Raw genomic sequence first — 20,307 nt, 5'->3', positions numbered from 1 at the left:
CATGTAACAAAACAATGAAATTACATTTCAGTCCATCATCTCATTTATGGAACATTTCTGTAAGCTTTTTGATGATTTAATTAATTGAAACAAAAATGAATAAAACTGAATTACCAAAATGCTTATACATTTTTTTTATCTGATTATTTTGTTTTTTATACAACTCAGAAATGGTCCTAGTAAAATGATCAAAACGACGATCTGGTGTTCCTTTAAGAATTTGATCAATGTTAACTGTGTCCAGTGTGATACTCTCTCCAATTGGCTAAATATTACATTAACATGTGGCATGTCCTTTGTGACATGAATATTACACACACTGATATTGCGATGTTGATGCATTATGCAGCCCTAGTGTTCATTTTCTCGCTAGCAGTGCATTTTCTATTGTCTGTTATGAAATATTTTCATCTGAATTTTATATCTGCAGGATAAATATTGATACGGATTACTTTTTTCCAAAAAATAAGAAATTCTTGACTTCTAAATAAGACATTTTGAGAAGATCAGTTTTTTGTATTAATATTTTGACTGAACAACAAATTATATATTTTTTACCTGAACCCATTTAGAAAGTTTATCCTTTGATATGGACTGTTTTTTCACACCTATGCTTTGCACCTTTTTGGCATGACATTTTAACAACACATATAAACAAATCTTTATCCACAAAAGAGGTTTAGATTTTATTTAGAGATGATTTCATCATCTGCAGGAAGATTCATGGTCTAGCTCATGTTCCCATAAGCTCTCAGCTGCTCATCTTCCATTAGTCCTGCTCTTTCTGCAAAAAAAAAGAGAAAAGGATGGATACTTGCTCATTTAATTTCCACCCATGCAGATTTTAACAGTTGTTTTCTATTCGGAAATATAAACCACAGCTGGGGATATGGTTCCTTACCTGGTCCTTGGTTCCTTCTGTTGGGAAACCAGGACGATTGTTTAGAGGGTGCCAGAACATAGTTGGCTGGTTTAGATGGAGGGTGAAAGATAGTTGCTTAGATAAATGTACATTCAATTCTACAAGACATGATTCACACAGCATACAGTAATGCTAATCCACTACTATGAACAGAGTCTATAACTGTTCATTGTTTGCTGTCTACACTCGGAAGTTAATAAAATCCATTTGTTCAGTCATTTTTTTTCACCTACCTGGTCTGGTATGAGTTTGCTGTTTTCAGTCTGAGCATTTCCTTCATTGGTCTGAAATAGCAACAGATATCCTGATATTAGATATCATTAGGCATTATATTATTGCCTTTAACCATATCCCTCAACTGATCTTTGCAATTTAGAACAATATTCTTTACAGAAAGCGTGTAAAAGTCTTGTCATCCATTAATTACATTTTATGCTTTATGTATCTTTATGTTTTTGGTCCAAAAAGCCAGACTTGGACATTTTTAAATGATAATCAGTCTTTGTTATCCGTTTATGACGACAAAAACATCAAAAACGGGATTCCCCTGATGAACAATTTATTCAGGCCTGACAGTTTCCACAATTTGGAGATGGAGCATAATTCTGAAAATTACAACTAGGAAAAGATCAGGTTTGTTGCTCTGATATCAGAGCTGCTGACTGTTTCTCTCAGGTCTGTTTTCTTCTTTAATGACGAGGAGAAATATTGGGAGGTGCATGATGGGATTTCTTGTCTGAGGTCACATCAAATGACTTATTTTGTGCTTGTTTCTAAAAAGGATAAGTTCATAAAAACTACAAATATTAGACCTAAATAACAATAGCACATTTGTTTTTAAAACAAATAGGTTTGCTTTAGATATTTCTCATTTAACTCCTGATTCCTACAGCTTGCAAAAATAGATCATTTATAGTCCGTTATATAAATGAGTGTTGAGCAAACTTCTTACCTGGTCCTCATTTCCCATCGGTTTAAAACCACGACTATTATTAAGAGGGTGCCAGATGTCCTCGATCACCTGGGTCACATTGATGAACGTTACTTACAGAGCTATACAGTTAACTCATTCTCTATGTAAAATATGATGCATAAACAGCCTAAACAACAGGAAAACATGAAAATTAGAGACCAGTAGCAAGTATTGTTCAAGCTTTGTAGTTGGAAAGTTTTATTTTAAATCCAGAAGATTGGTAAAATCTAATTTTATTTGATCTTGAAAATAAATGCAGTGATATGACATATTTTGTCCTAAAGCACCTCGTATTAAAATTAATGCAATTTAGATGTTGATTATTTTAAAAACTGTGAAAAAGGCACTTTTTTTTTTTACACAAATCAACTTAAGTTTAAAAAGGTGATCATATAGGAAAAACAATGCTTTATTCTCTTAAAATTTTATTTTGAATTATTTTTTCACTAAAAATCCCAAATAGTCTTCTGACATCCATACGGTGGGATGGTATGATTGTTATCTGTATCTACTTACAGTTGATGAGTTGGTTGTGGTGTTGGACCCGTCCTTTGGCACAACGGCTGTCGCATTCAACTAAACATTTTATTTGAAAAAAAAAAAATGAAGCTTAGTCGGATAAAATAGTTTATTTTGTAGTTTGCAAACATACCAAATTGCTTTTTAAACTTTTTAATTTAGAAAACAGATGCAAATTTACTAAAAAAATAGATTACAAATGGCTAGAAAACTAATATTTCCTACCAGTCACCCATCCGTCAGAATATGTAGTAAAACACAGAATGAAACTGCTGTTTCTGTCAGTTTTCTCCAACTCTAGTTTTATACCTGAAGCAGTAAATGTTTTAGTAGTTTTTACTTAAGATTTCCTTGAGCATTTTAAAAAAACATCATCAATGAAGGTTGGAGAATTAAAACAAGGAGCTAAATAGCTTAATAAAAAATAGATTTTCCCCCTCGCTAATGTGTAAAACATCCAAAGCTGTTTGTCTCATCATTGGTCAAAACAGATCCAAAGAAACAGTAACGCAACTCCTCTCTGCATGAAAGCTGTTAAGTATGATGTCCAATTCGAATGAAATATTTAACCAGTAAGATGGACTCCGACTGCCCTTCCTGACCTGATGACGTATATTTTTAGAGGCTGGATATTAAAACTCTCAGAGAGATGTGGGAACGGTGTTTAATGGTAAAGCAAGAAAAAGAGTCGGCAAGATGAGGCCAGTGGCGAGTTTTCATTTGGGCCATACAGGGAGTTGCCCAGGGCAGCACTAAAAACGGGCCACACAAGCACCAGATATAAAAAAAAAAAAAAAAGCAACCTATCTGTAAACGTTGTCTTGAAATTTTCTATTGCTTTTAAGCGCAGTCAATAGGGAGATGCTGCTGCGAATAGGGAGACTGTTACATGGTTCAAGTGGGACTAAACTGCAGTTTGACCCAACCCAACAACTGAGATAACTTCCTTAATTTTGATTGGTTGGAAGTTACATATTACATATTTTCTGGATATTGTGCAACTGTAGATGTCAATCATGTAAACATTTATTTTAATGTTACACATCTTCTTTCAGTACTGAAGGTTTTCACAAATTGTAGCGTGATCCCAAACAATGGACCTAAAACTAGGAAAATATAATAAGTGTTTTGGGCTCATGTCAGAGCTGCAGAGTTTACCTTTTTTCAAAATTTTCCACCCTGTAATGTCAAGGTAATATAATAGGAGCTGCATGGCTGGATTTTTCATCTGGGTGAAATATTTTCATCAGAGCAAAAGTGAAAACTGCTGATGGAGGAAAGGAATAAGAAATACTATGTTTTACTGTAATAAGTTGTATTGGCATATTTGTCTTTTTTCAAAAAGTATTGATTCGACTTTTACTCAGCCAAGTTCTTTTAATTTGTATTTTAATGTCCAAATTATATTAAGAATAAAGAGGTCCATTTAATGTGTTACTCATGCGGTTTTCAACCATTGATAGATATGTGTGCAGATATAAAGCAGTGCTGGATGAACCGCTTCTTACCTGGTTTTCATTTTCCTCGGTTTTAAAACCAAGATCCGACTGAAGAGGGTTCCAGTTACTAGTAGGTGGGCTTGCCTAGAGTGGTAAAAATTGTTAAGTACAGAACTTAACATTGAACTCCATTTTGCCTCAACATAAAATAAGTAAAGTTTATCAACGAAAACTTTGTCCTGCTGTCATTTTTCCTACCCTTCGTCGGTGTCTGGTTCCAAGGGGGGCTGCACTGTGTTTCTGGACATAAAATTGCAAAAAATAATTAGAAAAACATTCAACTATTAAATTGATTTGTAAGTTTAGATTATAGGGATGCACTGAAACAAAAATTGTGGCCGATATTGATAACCAATAACATTGCTGTAATGGACAATAACTGATATTTACTGATATTGTAAATATTACATATAGCTCTGTACCCTTTCTACTTCGTGAAAAAGATGACACCACCGCTTACAATTCTGCGCTGCATCACTATAACATGACCAAACAAATGCAACAGAACACAAACATGGTTTGTTCATGTCAGGTCAGTCGCTTCGTGGGGTAAGAGCCCGTCTTTGAAGCAGGAGACCTGGGTTAGATTTCCATTTGTGTCAGGAAGGGCATCCGGCGTAATAACTCTGCCAAACCTGTGTCCAAGATGTACTGACTTAATGTGGAGACTCCTGAATAAGGGAGCAGTCAAAAAGACTCCTCCTCCGTGTTTAATATCGGTCTAAATTTACTTATGGGACCGATATTGATATGTTAACTGCATTAACATCGATATATTGTACATCCCCAATTTAGATGCAGCAACGAAATAAGCATCCTTAGCAGATCATCCAACTGATTCTTGCACAAGAGAATCAAAAAGCACTGAACAGTGGTGAAGTATTAGGTCCATCTCATTTCTTTACTTTAATGTTTTTTTTTATTGGTTTTGATGAATAGTTTGTTAAACAGGCGTTTCAGACTGTGGTTTCTGCTGTACATGAACACTTAATAATCATTGATGACAGATGCACTCTCTATTCAAAATAACCCAAAAAATGTGCAAATTTACATTGAAGTTGCATGTGAAATTTGTAGCTGTTTGTCTTTGACATCATCAGACCAAGATCCTGACATTGTTTCTTTGTTGTGACCTTTTGAGGAACCAAAGAATGTGTCCGTTGCTATCCAGGTATCATTCCAGTGACTGGTAAATAAAAATATCTTTATGTGAAGTTATTCCTTTTTAAGAAAAGCGAGATCTACCTACAACTACCTCACATCAGAAACTCCAGATGGGACGAGTGTCTGAGATTAGGATCGGGTACATTGGTGAACACGACCCGCCTGAACATAAACGGACCGGTGCAGCTAGAGCTTTTCTTTTTGGGTCGGCTCTTTTTTTTCACCACAACAGACTGGAGCAGATCCAGTCCGTCTGTCCATCTCCACTTCCATCCCTCTCACGAAGTAGCCATTTGCTTTGACAGCATCAGAGCAAGTTTCTGACATTTTTATTCAAGGTAATTTTTTCTTTATTACCTTTTCTTTCCTGCAGATCTTTTTGGTCAACTGGTTCCCTCCAAAACCAGTTGGAGGGTTTTGAAGGTTGTTGAATAAAAATTACCATTTTTATTCAAGGTAATTGTTTTTTTTTTTTTTTACCTCTGTTTCCTGCAGGGTGTTTTTGGTCAACTGGTTTTGGAGGGAACCCGAGCTCATTTTCAACTGGAGCCCAGGTCCCGTTCTACTTAAAAACAAACACAATCACCTTATAATTATGTAAGGGTGGTCTTACATTCTCCCCAAGTTTGTATTTTACTAATTTTAGTTTTCCTTGCACATCTCCGGAACTGTCAGGATAATTATCTGCCATGACTTTATAAAAGTGAAGTCTACCCACTTTAATGCTGGGAAGGTTACTTTGTTTCGACACATTAAAAAAGGAGAAATTACTTAAAGACAAACAGGAACATTTCTCCTTTTATACAGTTTTTAGTTGTGTTTAGGGCTGTAACTAATGATTAATTTGCCAATCGATTAATCTGTAGACCATTTTTTCGAATAATCGATAAATAATTAGATAGCAAAAGGTGCTTAATAGGAGATTTTTTTACATAATTTGAACCAAGTGAAGCTAAAGCTAAGCCACATGAGAAGTTCTGGATAGAGAATATTTACAGACCAAAAAGGGTTTTCATTTTAAATGCAAAATATATATATTTTTTGCCCAAGTTTTGTCTAATTGCTGCTCTGAGTTGATTGTTCATTCAGCAAATGGCACGTATTAGTCTGTATACTCAAGGTAAGGATTATTTGATTATTAAATTAGTTGATGATTATTTCAATTATCGATTAATCAAGATTAATCTGAATACTTGTTTCAGCCCTAGTTGTGTCCGTTTAAGAAAGTGAACTTTGGACCTTTTAAACAAGGTAGCAAAATCTCCCAAATATCTGATTAAATACTTCAGATTTAATTTTAAAATTAATAAGCAAGTAATGCACCCTAAATTCTACACTCAATTGTTTTCACTTGGAATCCAGATACCATTCCTAAAACGAAACTAAACTTTACTATAGTTTATTTCTGGTCAGGAATCGATCTTCATACGGTTGTCTTCTTGTAATTCTTCTTGCACATTTGCAGAAATTTGTTACACAAGTGAATCCTGCCTACATGTACATGGTTGTCTTCCTCTTTCTCTGGCTCCTAAAACAGAAAAAGAAAACATTTTAAGACAAACATATGTGCATATCCTCACTTCCTGTGTTTTTCTGTGGCGTGCGTGTAAGAATGTGGGTTTTACTCTTCAAAAAGCAACGAAATCTCCCAAAAATGTTGATTATCAACTCAACATTTGTATTAAGAAGTAATTTTAAAAAGTACTTGAATGAGGTAATTCATTTGTTAATACACCCTAAAACTGTAGCATACTAATCTCCTGTCTGTTTTGCTGTGAATAAGCCTTTGTAGTAATTTCACTGGTCCATTTCGATACCGAAAAATAAGAAACAAATCCAAAACCAGGAGTAAAATGTTTTCTATTAAGAATGCGAAGTACCTCAACAAGACTTGTTTCAGATAAATATGCAATGAAGAGTTAATAGCAAGTAATGCAAATGCTGTGTTGTTAGAAATACATTAATAATGCATCATTCATCATTAACCAGGGCTGGAAAGATAGTCTAGCACGCCGTAAAAGACAAATATTTGTTCTAAAAATAGTGGAACACATCATTTTATGGTCCAAGGACACAATGGAGTACAATAAAATTTTAGAGGCTGATCACTGCGCCATCACATAAGTGAGAAATAGAGAATAGTTTAGTCCCTTATAAAATAAAAGCTTAATCAGTGATTCTAGGATCGTCTGTTAAGTTTCTCGTCCACTTACTCTTGACGAGGGGCTTTTAGTGTTAAATCCCTCCATTGGCAAATAACATCCCTGAAAATGAAAAATAAAAGAATTAGACTGAGTCTGAGGATTGTTTATTCAGTTTAGAAATGCTCCACTTTTTGCTCTGATCATGCCCTGATTTTTTTAACTGAATGAATAGAAGAAACGTGATTAAAAATGAACATTAAATACTGAGCAGATCAGATTAAATGTCCTCAAAGCTTTGTAAGGAAATAATTGCCTCACCTATCAAAAGACGTCGTAAAAGTCAAGAGTTAAAGGGCTGGTTCCCTTACTTTTCTCAAATTCTGATATTGAACTCGATAGTTTAAAAAGTTGTCTTTATTTTTTACCTGGCAATCAAAAGATGTGCGTATTTTTTCTGCTGCCGCTGCCCATCCAAAGAAACAGAGAAATATGAACGCTCTCATCATGAAAATTATTGGTCCGCTTTTCTTCTCTGCTATAGGATCTCTGTAGGGAGATTGATTTGGATGTTTCGATCCTCTTTCCTTAATTCAAAGTCCAACTTGGTTGTTTTGATCCATTCTGTTGATTTTGTTGAAAGTCAAACATGCTGAATGTGTAATCAGTTCATCCGATAAAACGCAACTTTGACCGGAGCAAATAAAGACTGCTAGATCTAAAACAGTCACTTCTCAATAAATTAGAATAGCATCAAAAACATAACTAGAAAAATTTGCAATTTGCAAAATTTGCAAAAATGCAGTGTGAATGCTGAAAGCTGAATTTTTTTTTAGCTGAAAGCTGGCAGAAACGAGCTGAAATTGACTGCAGACAATCTGCTGAAATATAATGAATTAGAAGAAAACAGAAATGCTAAGCTCATGTTGAAAGCTGGCAGAAAATGGCTAAGGCTGAAAGCAGAATGTCAGCTGAAATCTGATAAATTAGTAGAAATGGCAGAAACAGCAAAGAAATACTGTCATCTGATCTGTTTTAGCAGGAAGACTGAAGACTACTAGGTATAAACACCATAACAAAGTGAAGTAACCTCAAAACTACTTGAAATAGTTGTTGAAATACAAGAACTGACAAAAACATTAAAAAAGCAGGAAAGAGCTGCCCATAGATGAGCTGAAAAAGCATAGACTGAAGCAAAAATATAGCCTAAGAAGTTGAAGTCAGTGCTAAAATACATAAAAAAATAGCAGAAAATAAAAAAAAGACTGAACTAACAACAAATACGCTGAAGAAACACAAAAACAAACAAGAAATTGACTAAAAAAGGCAAAAGTGTTCTTTGTTAAGAGAGAAGAGAGGAGAAAGAGAAACTAAAATGCTAACATTAGCATTTTTACTATCACTAGCATGAAGGCTGATATTAATTTACCCCATCTACCATGCAAAAAGCAATGTATAAGCTAAAATTAGCTAAAATGCTGCTTACTACAGCGTATATTCAAAAGTCGATGAATCTGCCGTTTAAAATTATTCACTCTTCAGCATTCACACAATAATAATAGTAATAATAAACCTGAACATTTCTGAAGAAATTTAGACGGGGCCTGCCTCTTGGTGCGTGCTTCTCGGACCAGAGCCAAAGGTTGTGGGGCTGAGGTACAGAACCAAAGCAACAGAACGGTGTGCATCATGATTGAGGGTAGAAGGTTAAGATGTCTATCTAGACCTGTTCTTGTTTTACCAGTAATCATGCGTCCTTGCATTGCTTTGGCATTCACCAATAAATAAAGAGCCCAGGTTAGAGGTGTGTAGTAATAGGTGCCACAAGACAATGGCATGGGAGTCAGGCCACTCACTGTTCTCTCTTCATAGCTATGGCAGGCCCCAACTAAGGAATGTAGAGACTTTTATTTTGTAAATATCAGTGAGTTTATTTTGAAAGGATAAAGTAGATCCATTTCCATCACAGAGTCCCAGGAATAGTGTTAAGCCAATGCTGCAATTATCGCTGTGTGAAATATGAAGACGTTTATTTTGTAGGGTATGTGTAGGTGTTGTTTTGAAAGTCCAGCATGGTTGTCCTTTCAGGTCTGGCGTACTTCCACTAGATATAAAGAACCTGGTTGCTATTCTAAAATCATTATGTATGCTATTATCAGCTTAAAAAATCAATACAAACTATGGTACGCTGTGGCTTTCATTTTGAAAATTTCAGTAAGCCTTATTTTAAAGGGATGACCTGGTCCTATTTCCTACACTGGATGAGCTCCAACATTAGTGTAAAGCCCAGTGCTGCAATCTTCTATAGTTTAAAATGTAAAAGCTTTTATTTTGTAGAGCAGGTTTTGTCTTTTTTGAAAATCTAGCAGGGTTTCAAGTCTGGGTTATTTCCATTAGTCATATAGAACCTGCTTGCTTGTCTGAAATCATTGTGTATGCTATTATCAGCTTTAAAAAAATCATTTGTAAATATGGAAGGTTGATGTTCAGTGTGAAAAAAAGGCTTTTATTTTGTAGAGTATGTGTAGGTCTTATTTTGTAAATCTATTGTGGTTGTCAGCTATGACTGACTTATTGTGATCACTCATGTAAGCTTCTGGCCTGATCTCAGCCTCAGAGCCACTCTCTGTCAGAGGTTACTAAAGTTCACTGGCAGCTGTGTTCTGTTGCTATGGTAATTAATGAGCGCCCAACAGCTGCTGTTTCTCACTCACACAGCACCACACTTTGTGTCTCATCATGGCCTGGCTTTATAACATGGTGGCACATGCTCCCGAACTACTGCCCATAACTCGGAAACCGTAAGGGCTATCAACGTCATTCTTGGACCGTTTTTCTCAGAACGGACAAGGGAACGAGATTATTAACACATTTTTGTTGAAAATATAATAATAAAGGCACAACACTAGGTGAAAAAAAGGGAAAAATGGAGAAAAACACAAAAATGCCTGAACATGTTCTTGAACAACGTCTAATACCTCGGAAACTATAAGGGCTATTAATGTGATTCATGCACTGTATTAATCAGCAGGCCCTGGTGAACAATCATGGAGCTTCTCAATTTTCTACAAAAATCTGTCTGGAAGTTGTGACCCCGTGAAAAAGTGGATCATTTTGACCATTTTTAACCTGAGTGAAGGTGAATTTTTCTCTCTCAAACAAACCTACTTCACGAGAAAACGATAAAAGGTATCCAAATAATTTATGGACCGTAGGTATCAGCAGGGACGGGTGAACAATCCTGGAGATTTTCATGTGTCTACATAAATCAGTGTAGGAGATGTAACACTGTAGAAAAGTGGATAATTTAGAAATTTTTAAATTTCAAGCGATTTTGGGAAGGACAATTTTTGTACTCCTAAACAAACCTTTTTTATGACAAAACGATAAAAGGTATCAAAAGAATTCCTTCAATGTGAGCGCCAGCAAGGTCTGAAGATTAATTGGTGCAAAGCTCATGTCTCTAACTTGAACGGTTTAGGAGAGGTGGCGATTCGAAAACATGTGAGTTTAAGGATTGTTTGCGCAAATTTTTTTGAAATTCCTATAGGTTTTCCATTCAGGCTGCGTTGACTTTGCGTTGCTCCCGGGCGTGTTGCGTGAAATCCGTTAGTCCTACATTAATGAGGGTGGCATTTTCTGAATCGCGGAAGAGCATCCTACATTTTGATACCTAATTTGTGCCAGTAGAGTGAAAATTGAGCAAGTGAGGAGAGTTTGTTCGTACTTTCTCAGGTTATTCAACAACCTAGAGCGTACTCTACCAACTGACGAATTCCGCCATAAGATTACATTATAAAATCAAAAATGTTAAAAATCTTGCCTAAAATTTGAATCGCAATTGTAGAAGAACCGTAATAGATATCAAAAAGCTGAATCATTTGAAGATAGCTTAATGTCTTGTGAACTTTTTAAAAGTTGAATGGTGTTTCTAGCTGAACGTATGCAGAAGTAGTAAGCTGTTAAAGAGCGCAAAGTTTTAGCTGAATTTTGCGGAATTTTTAAGATTTTCCATTCATTTCAATGGGCCAAAAATCGGCACAAAAAGCTAAATATTTTAAAAAGTATAAAAAGTATTAACACCAAAAGTCATAGCCGTAATGTCCTAAATGAGCTGAACATTTTAAAAGTTGAATGGCTGAAATAGCACAAAGTATGAAGGAGATAGGTGCCAAAAAGTGTTAGATATACATAATAATAATAAACAGGATCTCAATAGTGTGAATGCCTTCAGCATTCACACTATTAGTTCAGCAATTACATTAAAAAAGTTAAAACTTCTACATAGAGTTTCAAGTGTTGTACTTCATTATATTCATGAATATGGCTGCGAGCTGATGAAAACCCAAAATTCTGTTTTAGATAATTAAAATGCTGCATAAGACCAATACAAATCCATTTAATGCAGAAATGTTAATGTCTATATACATGAGTACGACTTTTCCACAAGTAAGGCAAGCCACAAATAGTCATTGCCAACCAAGCTTACTGTTCACACAGTGCTGTATTCAACCATACTTATGGAAAGTTAAGTGGAAGAACAAAGTGTGGTAGAAAAGAAAACTGTATAACGAGGGAAAATTGTAGCCTTGAGAGGAGACCTCATCCAAACGTTCTGGGGAGATTCAAAGGACAAGCCCTTCATACAGCTGTCAGGAGATCTGAGGACATGCAGCAATACAGGTCCTTCTCAAAATATTAGCATATTGTGATAAAGTTCATTATTTTCCAAAATGTCATGATGAAAATTTAAAATTCATATATTTTAGATTCATTGCACACTAACTGAAATATTTCAGGTCTTTTATTGTCTTAATACGGATGATTTTGGCATACAGCTCATGAAAACCCAAAATTCCTATCTCACAAAATTAGCATTTTTCATCCGACCAATAAAAGAAAAGTGTTTTTAATACAAAAAACGTCAACCTTCAAATAATCATGTACAGTTATGCACTCAATACTTGGTCGGGAATCCTTTTGCAGAAATGACTGCTTCAATGCGGCGTGGCATGGAGGCAATCAGCCTGTGGCACTGCTGAGGTCTTATGGAGGCCCAGGATGCTTTGATAGCGGCCTTTAGCTCATCCAGAGTATTGGGTCTTGAGTCTCTCAATGTTCTCTTCACAATATCCCACAGATTCTCTATGGGGTTCAGGTCAGGACAGTTGGCAGGCCAATTGAGCACTGTGATACCATGGTCAGTAAACCATTTACCAGTGGTTTTGGCACTGTGAGCAGGTGCCAGGTCGTGCTGAAAAATGAAATCTTCATCTCCATAAAGCTTTTCAGCAGATGGAAGCATGAAATGCTCCAAAATCTCCTGATAGCTAGCTGCATTGACCCTGCCCTTGATAAAACACAGTGGACCAACACCAGCAGCTGACACGGCACCCCAGACCATCACTGACTGTGGGTACTTGACACTGGACGTCTGGCATTTTGGCACTTCCTTCTCCCCAGTCTTCCTCCAGACCCTGGCACCTTGATTTCCGAATGACACGCAGAATTTGCTTTCATCCGAAAAAAGTACTTTGGACCACTGAGCAACAGTCCAGTGCTGCTTCTCTGTAGCCCAGGTCAGGCGCTTCTGCTGCTGTTTCTGGTTCAAAAGTGGCTTGACCTGGGGAATGCGGCCCCAGTAGCCCATTTCCTGCACACGCCTGTGCACGGTGGCTCTGGATGTTTCTACTCCAGACTCAGTCCACTGCTTCCGCAGGTCCCCCAAGGTCTGGAATCGGCCCTTCTCCACAATCTTCCTCAGAGTCCGGTCACCTCTTCTCGTTGTGCAGCGTTTTCTGCCACACTTTTTCCTTCCCACAGACCTCCCACTGAGGTGCCTTGATACAGCACTCTGGGAACAGCTTATTCGTTCAGAAATTTCTTTCTGCGTCTTACCCTCTTGCTTGAGGGTGTCAATAGTGGCCTTCTGGACAGCAGTCAGGTCGGCAGTCTTACCCATGATTGGGGTTTTGAGTGATGAACCAGGCTGGGAGTTTTAAAGGCCTCAGGAATCTTTTGCAGGTGTTTAGAGTTAACTCGTTGATTCAGATGATTAGGTTCATAGCTCGTTTAGAGACCCTTTTAATGATATGCTAATTTTGTGAGATAGGAATTTTGGGTTTTCATGAGCTGTATGCCAAAATCATCCGTATTAAGACAAAAGACCTGAAATATTTCAGTTAGTGTGCAATGAATCTAAAATATATGAATGTTAAATTTTCATCATGACATTATGGAAAATAATGAACTTTATCACAATATGCTAATATTTTGAGAAGGACCTGTATATGCATGAGTAAAAAGTGACACCTTAGGAGAGTCTTGATTGGTGAAAAGAGCAGAGGCTGAGAGATGATTTGCTTATATAAGAATCAGATGGTGCACACAGGACTAACAATTCATCTGATGGTGTGGATGGTGAAATGGGTCTTTGTCTTACTTCAACATTCGTTTGTAAAGAATAGCATACATTTGTTCACCCAAACAGCAGAAATTTTATTTTATGTTCATTTTATTGGCTAAACAATTATGGGGAGTTGGGAGCTGTCCAGCATATAACTAATAAATTATTCTGGAAAAATTCAACATATCAGTATTAGAGAAATGGGTCCCACCGTGGTAAGATGCAGTAAAACACGAATGATTTTATCCAGTATGTACCTCTGGACTCCTGATTTGGAGTGCTTTATGTTTGCTACACCTTACATTACCAAGTGTTGGATGCTCTTGGACTCTAGAGCAGTGGAGACATGTTCTCTGGAGTGTCAAATCATGGATCCAATAGATGATTCTGAGTTTTTGCAGCTGCCAGGAGAACAGCACTGCATTGTGTCAAGTAAAGTTTGGTTTTGGATAATTTTATGTTGCAGACTTTTGGAACAGTTTAGGGGCTTTATTTCTAACATGACTGTGGACTATTGCACCAAGAACTTGACTGACCTGCTCAGAGTCCTGATATGAACCTGATGGAGCAACTTTGGGATTGATTTGAGTAAGGACTTTGAGCCAGGCCTTCTCATCCAACATCAGTGTCTGACCTAAACAAGGTACTTTTTGAAAAATGATTCAAAATTCCCATAAACCTTATGGAAAGTCTTCTAGAACAGTTGAAGCCTTCATTGCTGCAGAGGGTGGACCGGCACCTATTAATATTTAATATAAAATGTTTTTCCTTCTGTCTGGATATTTATGGGAGTTGGAAGTTTGGTTTTCAGGAAATTAATCCAATTTCCTACAGTGAGACATCGGCTACTCTTTCTTTGTATGTAGACTTTTAGGCCCGTCATTTTCCGATAATATTGCTACATTTTGAGGTTTAAACATTAATTTCCAATATTACTGAAGTCCACCTTGAAAGACAAATTGTCCGGATTTAATTCTTAATCTTTAGGGTATTTACTCTTTTTAGGGCAAAGCAGTTTCTTAGGATTAGAGCCAAAAAACCTCGATACGTTTTCTTCCAATATTGAACAATTATTTATGAGTATTCATAAATAATTGTTCATAAATGAATAAAAGTATTCATAGCCAGTGAACGCTTGAATAGATTTTATAACAAGTTATAAACTTTAAAGTATTTTATGATAAACTAATTGTGTATTTTTGCATTCGTATGTAGCTACATGCATCCCACCATCAACTCACTAATTTCCCAAGCTCTGCTGGGAAAAAGATCCCCACAGCATGACGCTGCCGCCACCATGTTTTCTCTGTTGGGAGTTTAAGGCTGAGTTGGTGTTTTGATTGTAAGCCCTAAAGCTCAATTTTATTCTCGGATCAACACAGTCTTCAAGTTTGTCGTCTCTAAAAGGCTTGTGGGGATCTGGACTAATTTCAGCTTTCTTTAAACAGTTGGTTTTTTTCTTACTACTCTTCCATACAAGGCAGATCTGTGGAGTGCTCAAATCATGGCTGCCCTGTCGGCAGATTGTCGCACGTGAGCTGTGGAGTTCTGCAAGTCCTCCAGAGTGACCATGGCCCTCTTGTTAGCTCCTCTGATTAATGCTGTCCTTGGCCAGCTTGTCAGTTTAGGTGGACAGCCAGATTTGGGTTGGTGCAGTAGTTCTCTAGCAAACCTCTGAAGCCTTCACAGAACAGCTGGAGAACATATGGAGATTAAATTTATATATTTGGATATTAGTTTAATTCTTAGGGTCAATTGCTTCTCGGAGTAAAGGTTGCACATTTGCATGGTTTATGCATTAAACAGGTGTTTGACTGCAAAAAATATGATTCAACTACCTGGAGGAAGACATGTAACCAACTAATTTGTACCTGCAGGGTCCAGGGAACAACTTCCCTCCATTACCCCAGAAAATTAAGTATTAAGAACTTTCTGATGAAGTAATTTTCTTAGCTGCAGCAGAAAATGCTAAAGATAACTTTTTATCAGTACAGAAAACCCTTAATATCCCTTTCTAGAGGACATTTTCTCTCCATTCATTTGAGATTTTGCGTTGATCAAGCAGAAAACACAGCAGACTGAATGAGCTTCTTAAATGAAAAGTAAAATTTATTATTCCTGAACCACAAAATAGACTTCTTTGGTTGTACAAATTCACTAGTTACAGTCTTATATGAGCTATAACCCTTGACCCTAGGACTTCTGACCCCACACCCTCTGGCCTGTTAGCAAGTTAAATCCCCCTGAAAAGAACTCAAGACAAAATAATAAAACAGAAACATAAAACACGGCATCAATGTAGTGAAACCCATCTGGAAAAAAAATTGTTGCCTACAAATAGTTAAAAAAAACAAAACAAATAGCAAATTATATCAAACTGAATTTCAGTCAGTGAAAGCAACAAGGAAAACTAATCATCGACCCTAGATTAAATTAAAATGCTACGATGCTGTGATTCTGCAGAGAAGCCCAGGAGCTGCATGGTGGTTTTAAAAGTGATTTCTGATTGGTGCAGCCTGTCACAGCTCTCCCAATTAAACCAATACACATGAAAAGAACATCCCAATAAAAAGCCTAACCTCACCCAGATGCTTCAGCAGTCCAGACAGGATCCTTTCAGTTTTTTTGTACATTATTCACACGATAAATGATTTTCTTTCTTTTTTCAGTGGCATCAGATTTAAATTAACCATAGTCAGAAAAATACAACACCTGCTACCTTCACATCACTGTGGTAAAACTCCAGATAATGCAGGATAGTATTAATGGTTCACATTGATTTCAAAATACAAAAACAATATCCTTAGCAGGATAAGTACCATTTATTAATTATGCCAACATGCTCGATCCCATAATCAGTTGGTGAGCATCTGCTGTGTCCAGTGTAGATATTCTCTCTATAGAGGAAGGCAACACCGGTTAATCTGAACAGAGGCTGCAGAGATGACAGAAACCAGTCTGTTGATGCGTCTCAGTACAGTTATGTGCAACAAGGCGGTTCCCTCCAAACATTTAACCATGCTCCACCCTGTGATTTAGGTTTATTTATAAAGTAAATGTAAGTAGTGATATGCAGATCATCAGTTAAAAGCTTTCAGACTCATGAGGATACACCTAAGCTGTCCTCATGAGTTAAAATGGGTTAAAACTGTAAGTCTTCAATTTGATAAAACAATAAATTATGATACAGTGGCAGTGAATACATGATATGTGCTTCATGAGAGAAGATTTTCCACAATATGTGACGATGAAGGTAGCAAGCTGTTCCCTCCTCAGGTAATATTTACATCCCAAATTATAAAAACACTTTACAGTCTAATTGCTGAAGTTACTAAAACTATAACCCATTTCTTTTCATTTCCTGTTTCCACTAAGTCCTTTTTTATATAAACAGTGACATCACAATGATGCAGAAATAAAACAACACATTTTGATCACCCTCAAGTTAAAATAGATCTGATCTACGAGGCAAACAGAAGATTTAAGAAAATAATTTGTCTGTAAGTAGCAATCCTAGCGAACCACACCAACTCGTCTCCTTCAGGGGGCTGTTAAGGAGCTCGCCAACTTACCCACAGACTATAAAGGCAAGACTGGCACACAGGATACAAGTGTGTGGCGACTAAAAGCTTTAGAGTCTCTGCAGTGGTTATATTTGGAGAGTTCGTCTCCAGTCTGTGTGAACGTGTCTGGGTTGTGTTCCTGGTTGTGTTACGTGGGCACAGCGGTTTCCAGGCTGCGGCGGCCCTGCCTCAGTTTGCGTTTGTTGCTGTAATGGGCCATCTCCTCCAAAGCTGAGGTGGCAGGCAGCGGGGTGGGAACCTCCACCTCAGGGCTGAAGCCATGCCCTGCAAAGACACAAAGGAAGACATGAAGCCTTTAACGCAACTAAGCAGAAATGTCTTCTTTAGTTGACTCTGTCAGCTGTGTAGCCAAAGATCGAGGCAGTTAGGACAAACATTGCTGCAGCTTTGGATGAGAAGAGAGACCGCCACCCTTAAACCTGCAAGACACGTCCCACACAGAGCAGCAGCAGCTAGAAACAAGCAGTACCAGCAGCGGTGAGCAGGAGCTTGTGAAGGTACCAAACCTGTCAAACAGTTTGTTTACATGCACAAGAACCAGGGAGGAAAATTTGATTTAGTCGGGTCACAAGTCAACCTTCCAGTTACTTTTAAATGTATAAATGAAAGGACAACATTCATAAGTATCACAGGCTTTGTTAATTAGAGAAGATGAGCAGAAGGTTTAGGAGGCTTCACCGGTGTAACAAATATGAGGATGGTTTTATAGAGATGACTGATTTGGGCTAAACAAGATCATCAGCACCACTGTGATGTTCTCTTCAATATTAAGCTCTGTTTGGAACAGAATACCCATCGTAGCCAGCTGGACGGAGTCTGACTCCAGGCGAGGCCCGAACCTCAGATTACAGAGCCAGAGATGCTGGAGGTACTAATGAGAACCAGAGGAGTCAGCAAAGTGGTTTTCTTCATCAATAATGTTGCTTAGACCCGGTTCTGATCAGTACGTCTAAAATGAGAGCCGGAGGTTTCTAAAAAGCTTTGACAACTGATGATTTAAAGTCATTTTCAACATTCTACTATAAGAAAGTTGGGTCGTAATAATACAATTTACCAGCATATGACAAATTCATTTAAACTAGAATCAATGAGTAGCAAAAATGTTCAGGAATTTAATTTATAATTCTCTCTAATGTATTATTATACAAATCCATACACGATTTGAAAATGTCCTGAAGGCCTTTTAGGCGACTAAAATGGATGCAAACATATTTTTCAGCTTTATTTATCAAATTTTAACCATGGAAACCTTTCCAAAAACTACACGGTTCCGAGTTAGAAACTAAATCTAAGTGAGTGGCGCCGTTAAGACTGGCTAGAACCTTTGAGATAGGTGTAGAACCGAACTGTTCTGATGGGTTCCATTAATTTCAGTCTGCACATCAACAACACGGATTTATGGACAACTGAGGCCCAGCCTGAGAGAGAAGAATTGCAGATGCACTGATTTTCTAGCTTGAACTACAACACTCTTCAGTGTCGAAGTCATAACGGAGGACAGAAAACTCAAAGCCCTTTTCAGTATCTCTGGTGTGTTTGAAAACTAAGTCTGAGATGTAAAGAAGCTTCTAGAAAAGGAACCGGTTCTTTCTACAAACACATATCGACAGTTCATTAAGGCTGTTACCACAAAGAGTTCATCTGAAACTGGAATCCAGCCGATGGAAGCTCAACAAAACATGATCGGTGAATCTCTCAAAAGAACATACAGGTGGTCTGTTTTTAGTCGCAAATCAACAGCAGCTGACTGAACCATTTAACTCAAACAACAAAGCAGCAGATTCAGGAATATAAACTGCACACCCGTGAAAGAAAGGCTTGAAGTGTTCAGATCCTTAGTGCCACCTTGAGATGGTTCGGACCCAACATACATCTTGCAGATCAGGACAGCCGAAGCAAAGCAACCTAAATCCAAGCTTCGCCACACGAGTTGCAGGTTAGAGTGTATCTGTGCAGATCAACACATACAGGTCCTTCTCAAAATATTAGCATATTGTGATAAAGTTAATTATTTTCCATAATGTCATGATGAAAATTTAACATTCATATATTTTAGATTCATTGCACACTAACTGAAATATTTCAGGTCTTTTATTGTCTTAATACGGATGATTTTGGCATACAGCTCATGAAAACCCAAAATTCCTATCTCACAAAGTTAGCATATTTCATCCGACCAATAAAAGAAAAGTGTTTTTAATACAAAAAACGTCAACCTTCAAATAATCATGTTCAGTTATGCACTCAATACTTGGTCGGGAATCCTTTTGCAGAAATGACTGCTTCAATGCGGCGTGGCATGGAGGCAATCAGCCTGTGGCACTGCTGAGGTCTTATGGAGGTCCAGGATGCTTCGATAGCGGCCTTTAGCTCATCCAGAGTGTTGGGTCTTGAGTCTCTCAACGTTCTCTTCACAATATCCCACAGATTCTCTATGGGGTTCAGGTCAGGAGAGTTGGCAGGCCAATTGAGCACAGTGATACCATGGTCAGTAAACCATTTACCAGTGGTTTTGGCACTGTGAGCAGGTGCCAGGTCGTGCTGAAAAATGAAATCTTCATCTCCATAAAGCTTTTCAGCAGATGGAAGCATGAAGTGCTCCAAAATCTCCTGATAGCTAGCTGCATTGACCCTGCCCTTGATAAAACACAGTGGACCAACACCAGCAGCTGACACGGCACCCCAGACCATCACTGACTGTGGGTACTTGACACTGGACTTCTGGCATTTCCTTCTCCCCAGTCTTCCTCCAGACTCTGGCACCTTGATTTCCGAATGACATGCAGAATTTGCTTTAATCTAAAAAAGTACTTTGGACCACTGAGCAACAGTCCAGTGCTGCTTCTCTGTAGCCCAGGTCAGGCGCTTCTGCCGCTGTTTCTGGTTCAAAAGTGGCTTGACCTGGGGAATGCGGCACCTGTAGCCCATTTCCTGCACACGCCTGTGCACGGTGGCTCTGGATGTTTCTACTCCAGACTCAGTCCACTGCTTCCGCAGGTCCCCCAAGGTCTGGAATCGGCCCTTCTCCATAATCTTCCTCAGGGTCCAGTCACCTCTTCTCGTTGTGCAGCGTTTTCTGCCACACTTTTTCCTTCCCAC

General features: G+C 37.7%; 1 protein-coding gene across 19 annotated transcripts in view; it reads right to left on the bottom strand.

Annotated features, from left to right (window-relative positions):
• Nucleotides 1–15,709: 15,709 nt before the first annotated feature.
• The window catches only part of scrib (scribble planar cell polarity protein), an 80,457-nt gene continuing 75,859 nt past the window's right edge, over nucleotides 15,710–20,307 (bottom strand). For 17 of the 19 annotated variants that reach the window (XM_047349352.1, XM_047349356.1, XM_047349361.1 and 14 more), the window contains one exon: nucleotides 15,710–17,472. In XM_047349352.1, the coding sequence (XP_047205308.1) occupies nucleotides 17,336–17,472 (137 nt within the window). In that variant the 3' untranslated portion in view covers nucleotides 15,710–17,335. The remainder of the gene's footprint in view (nucleotides 17,473–20,307) is intronic. The other 2 variants (XM_047349360.1, XM_047349363.1) reach the window with 1 other exon arrangement.

The sequence above is a fragment of the Girardinichthys multiradiatus genome, chromosome 21 (assembly GCF_021462225.1).
Source record: "Girardinichthys multiradiatus isolate DD_20200921_A chromosome 21, DD_fGirMul_XY1, whole genome shotgun sequence".
NCBI lineage: Eukaryota > Metazoa > Chordata > Actinopteri > Cyprinodontiformes > Goodeidae > Girardinichthys > Girardinichthys multiradiatus.
The sequence above is the reverse complement of the archived record's forward strand: the minus strand, read 5'-3'. Positions and strand labels throughout refer to the sequence as shown.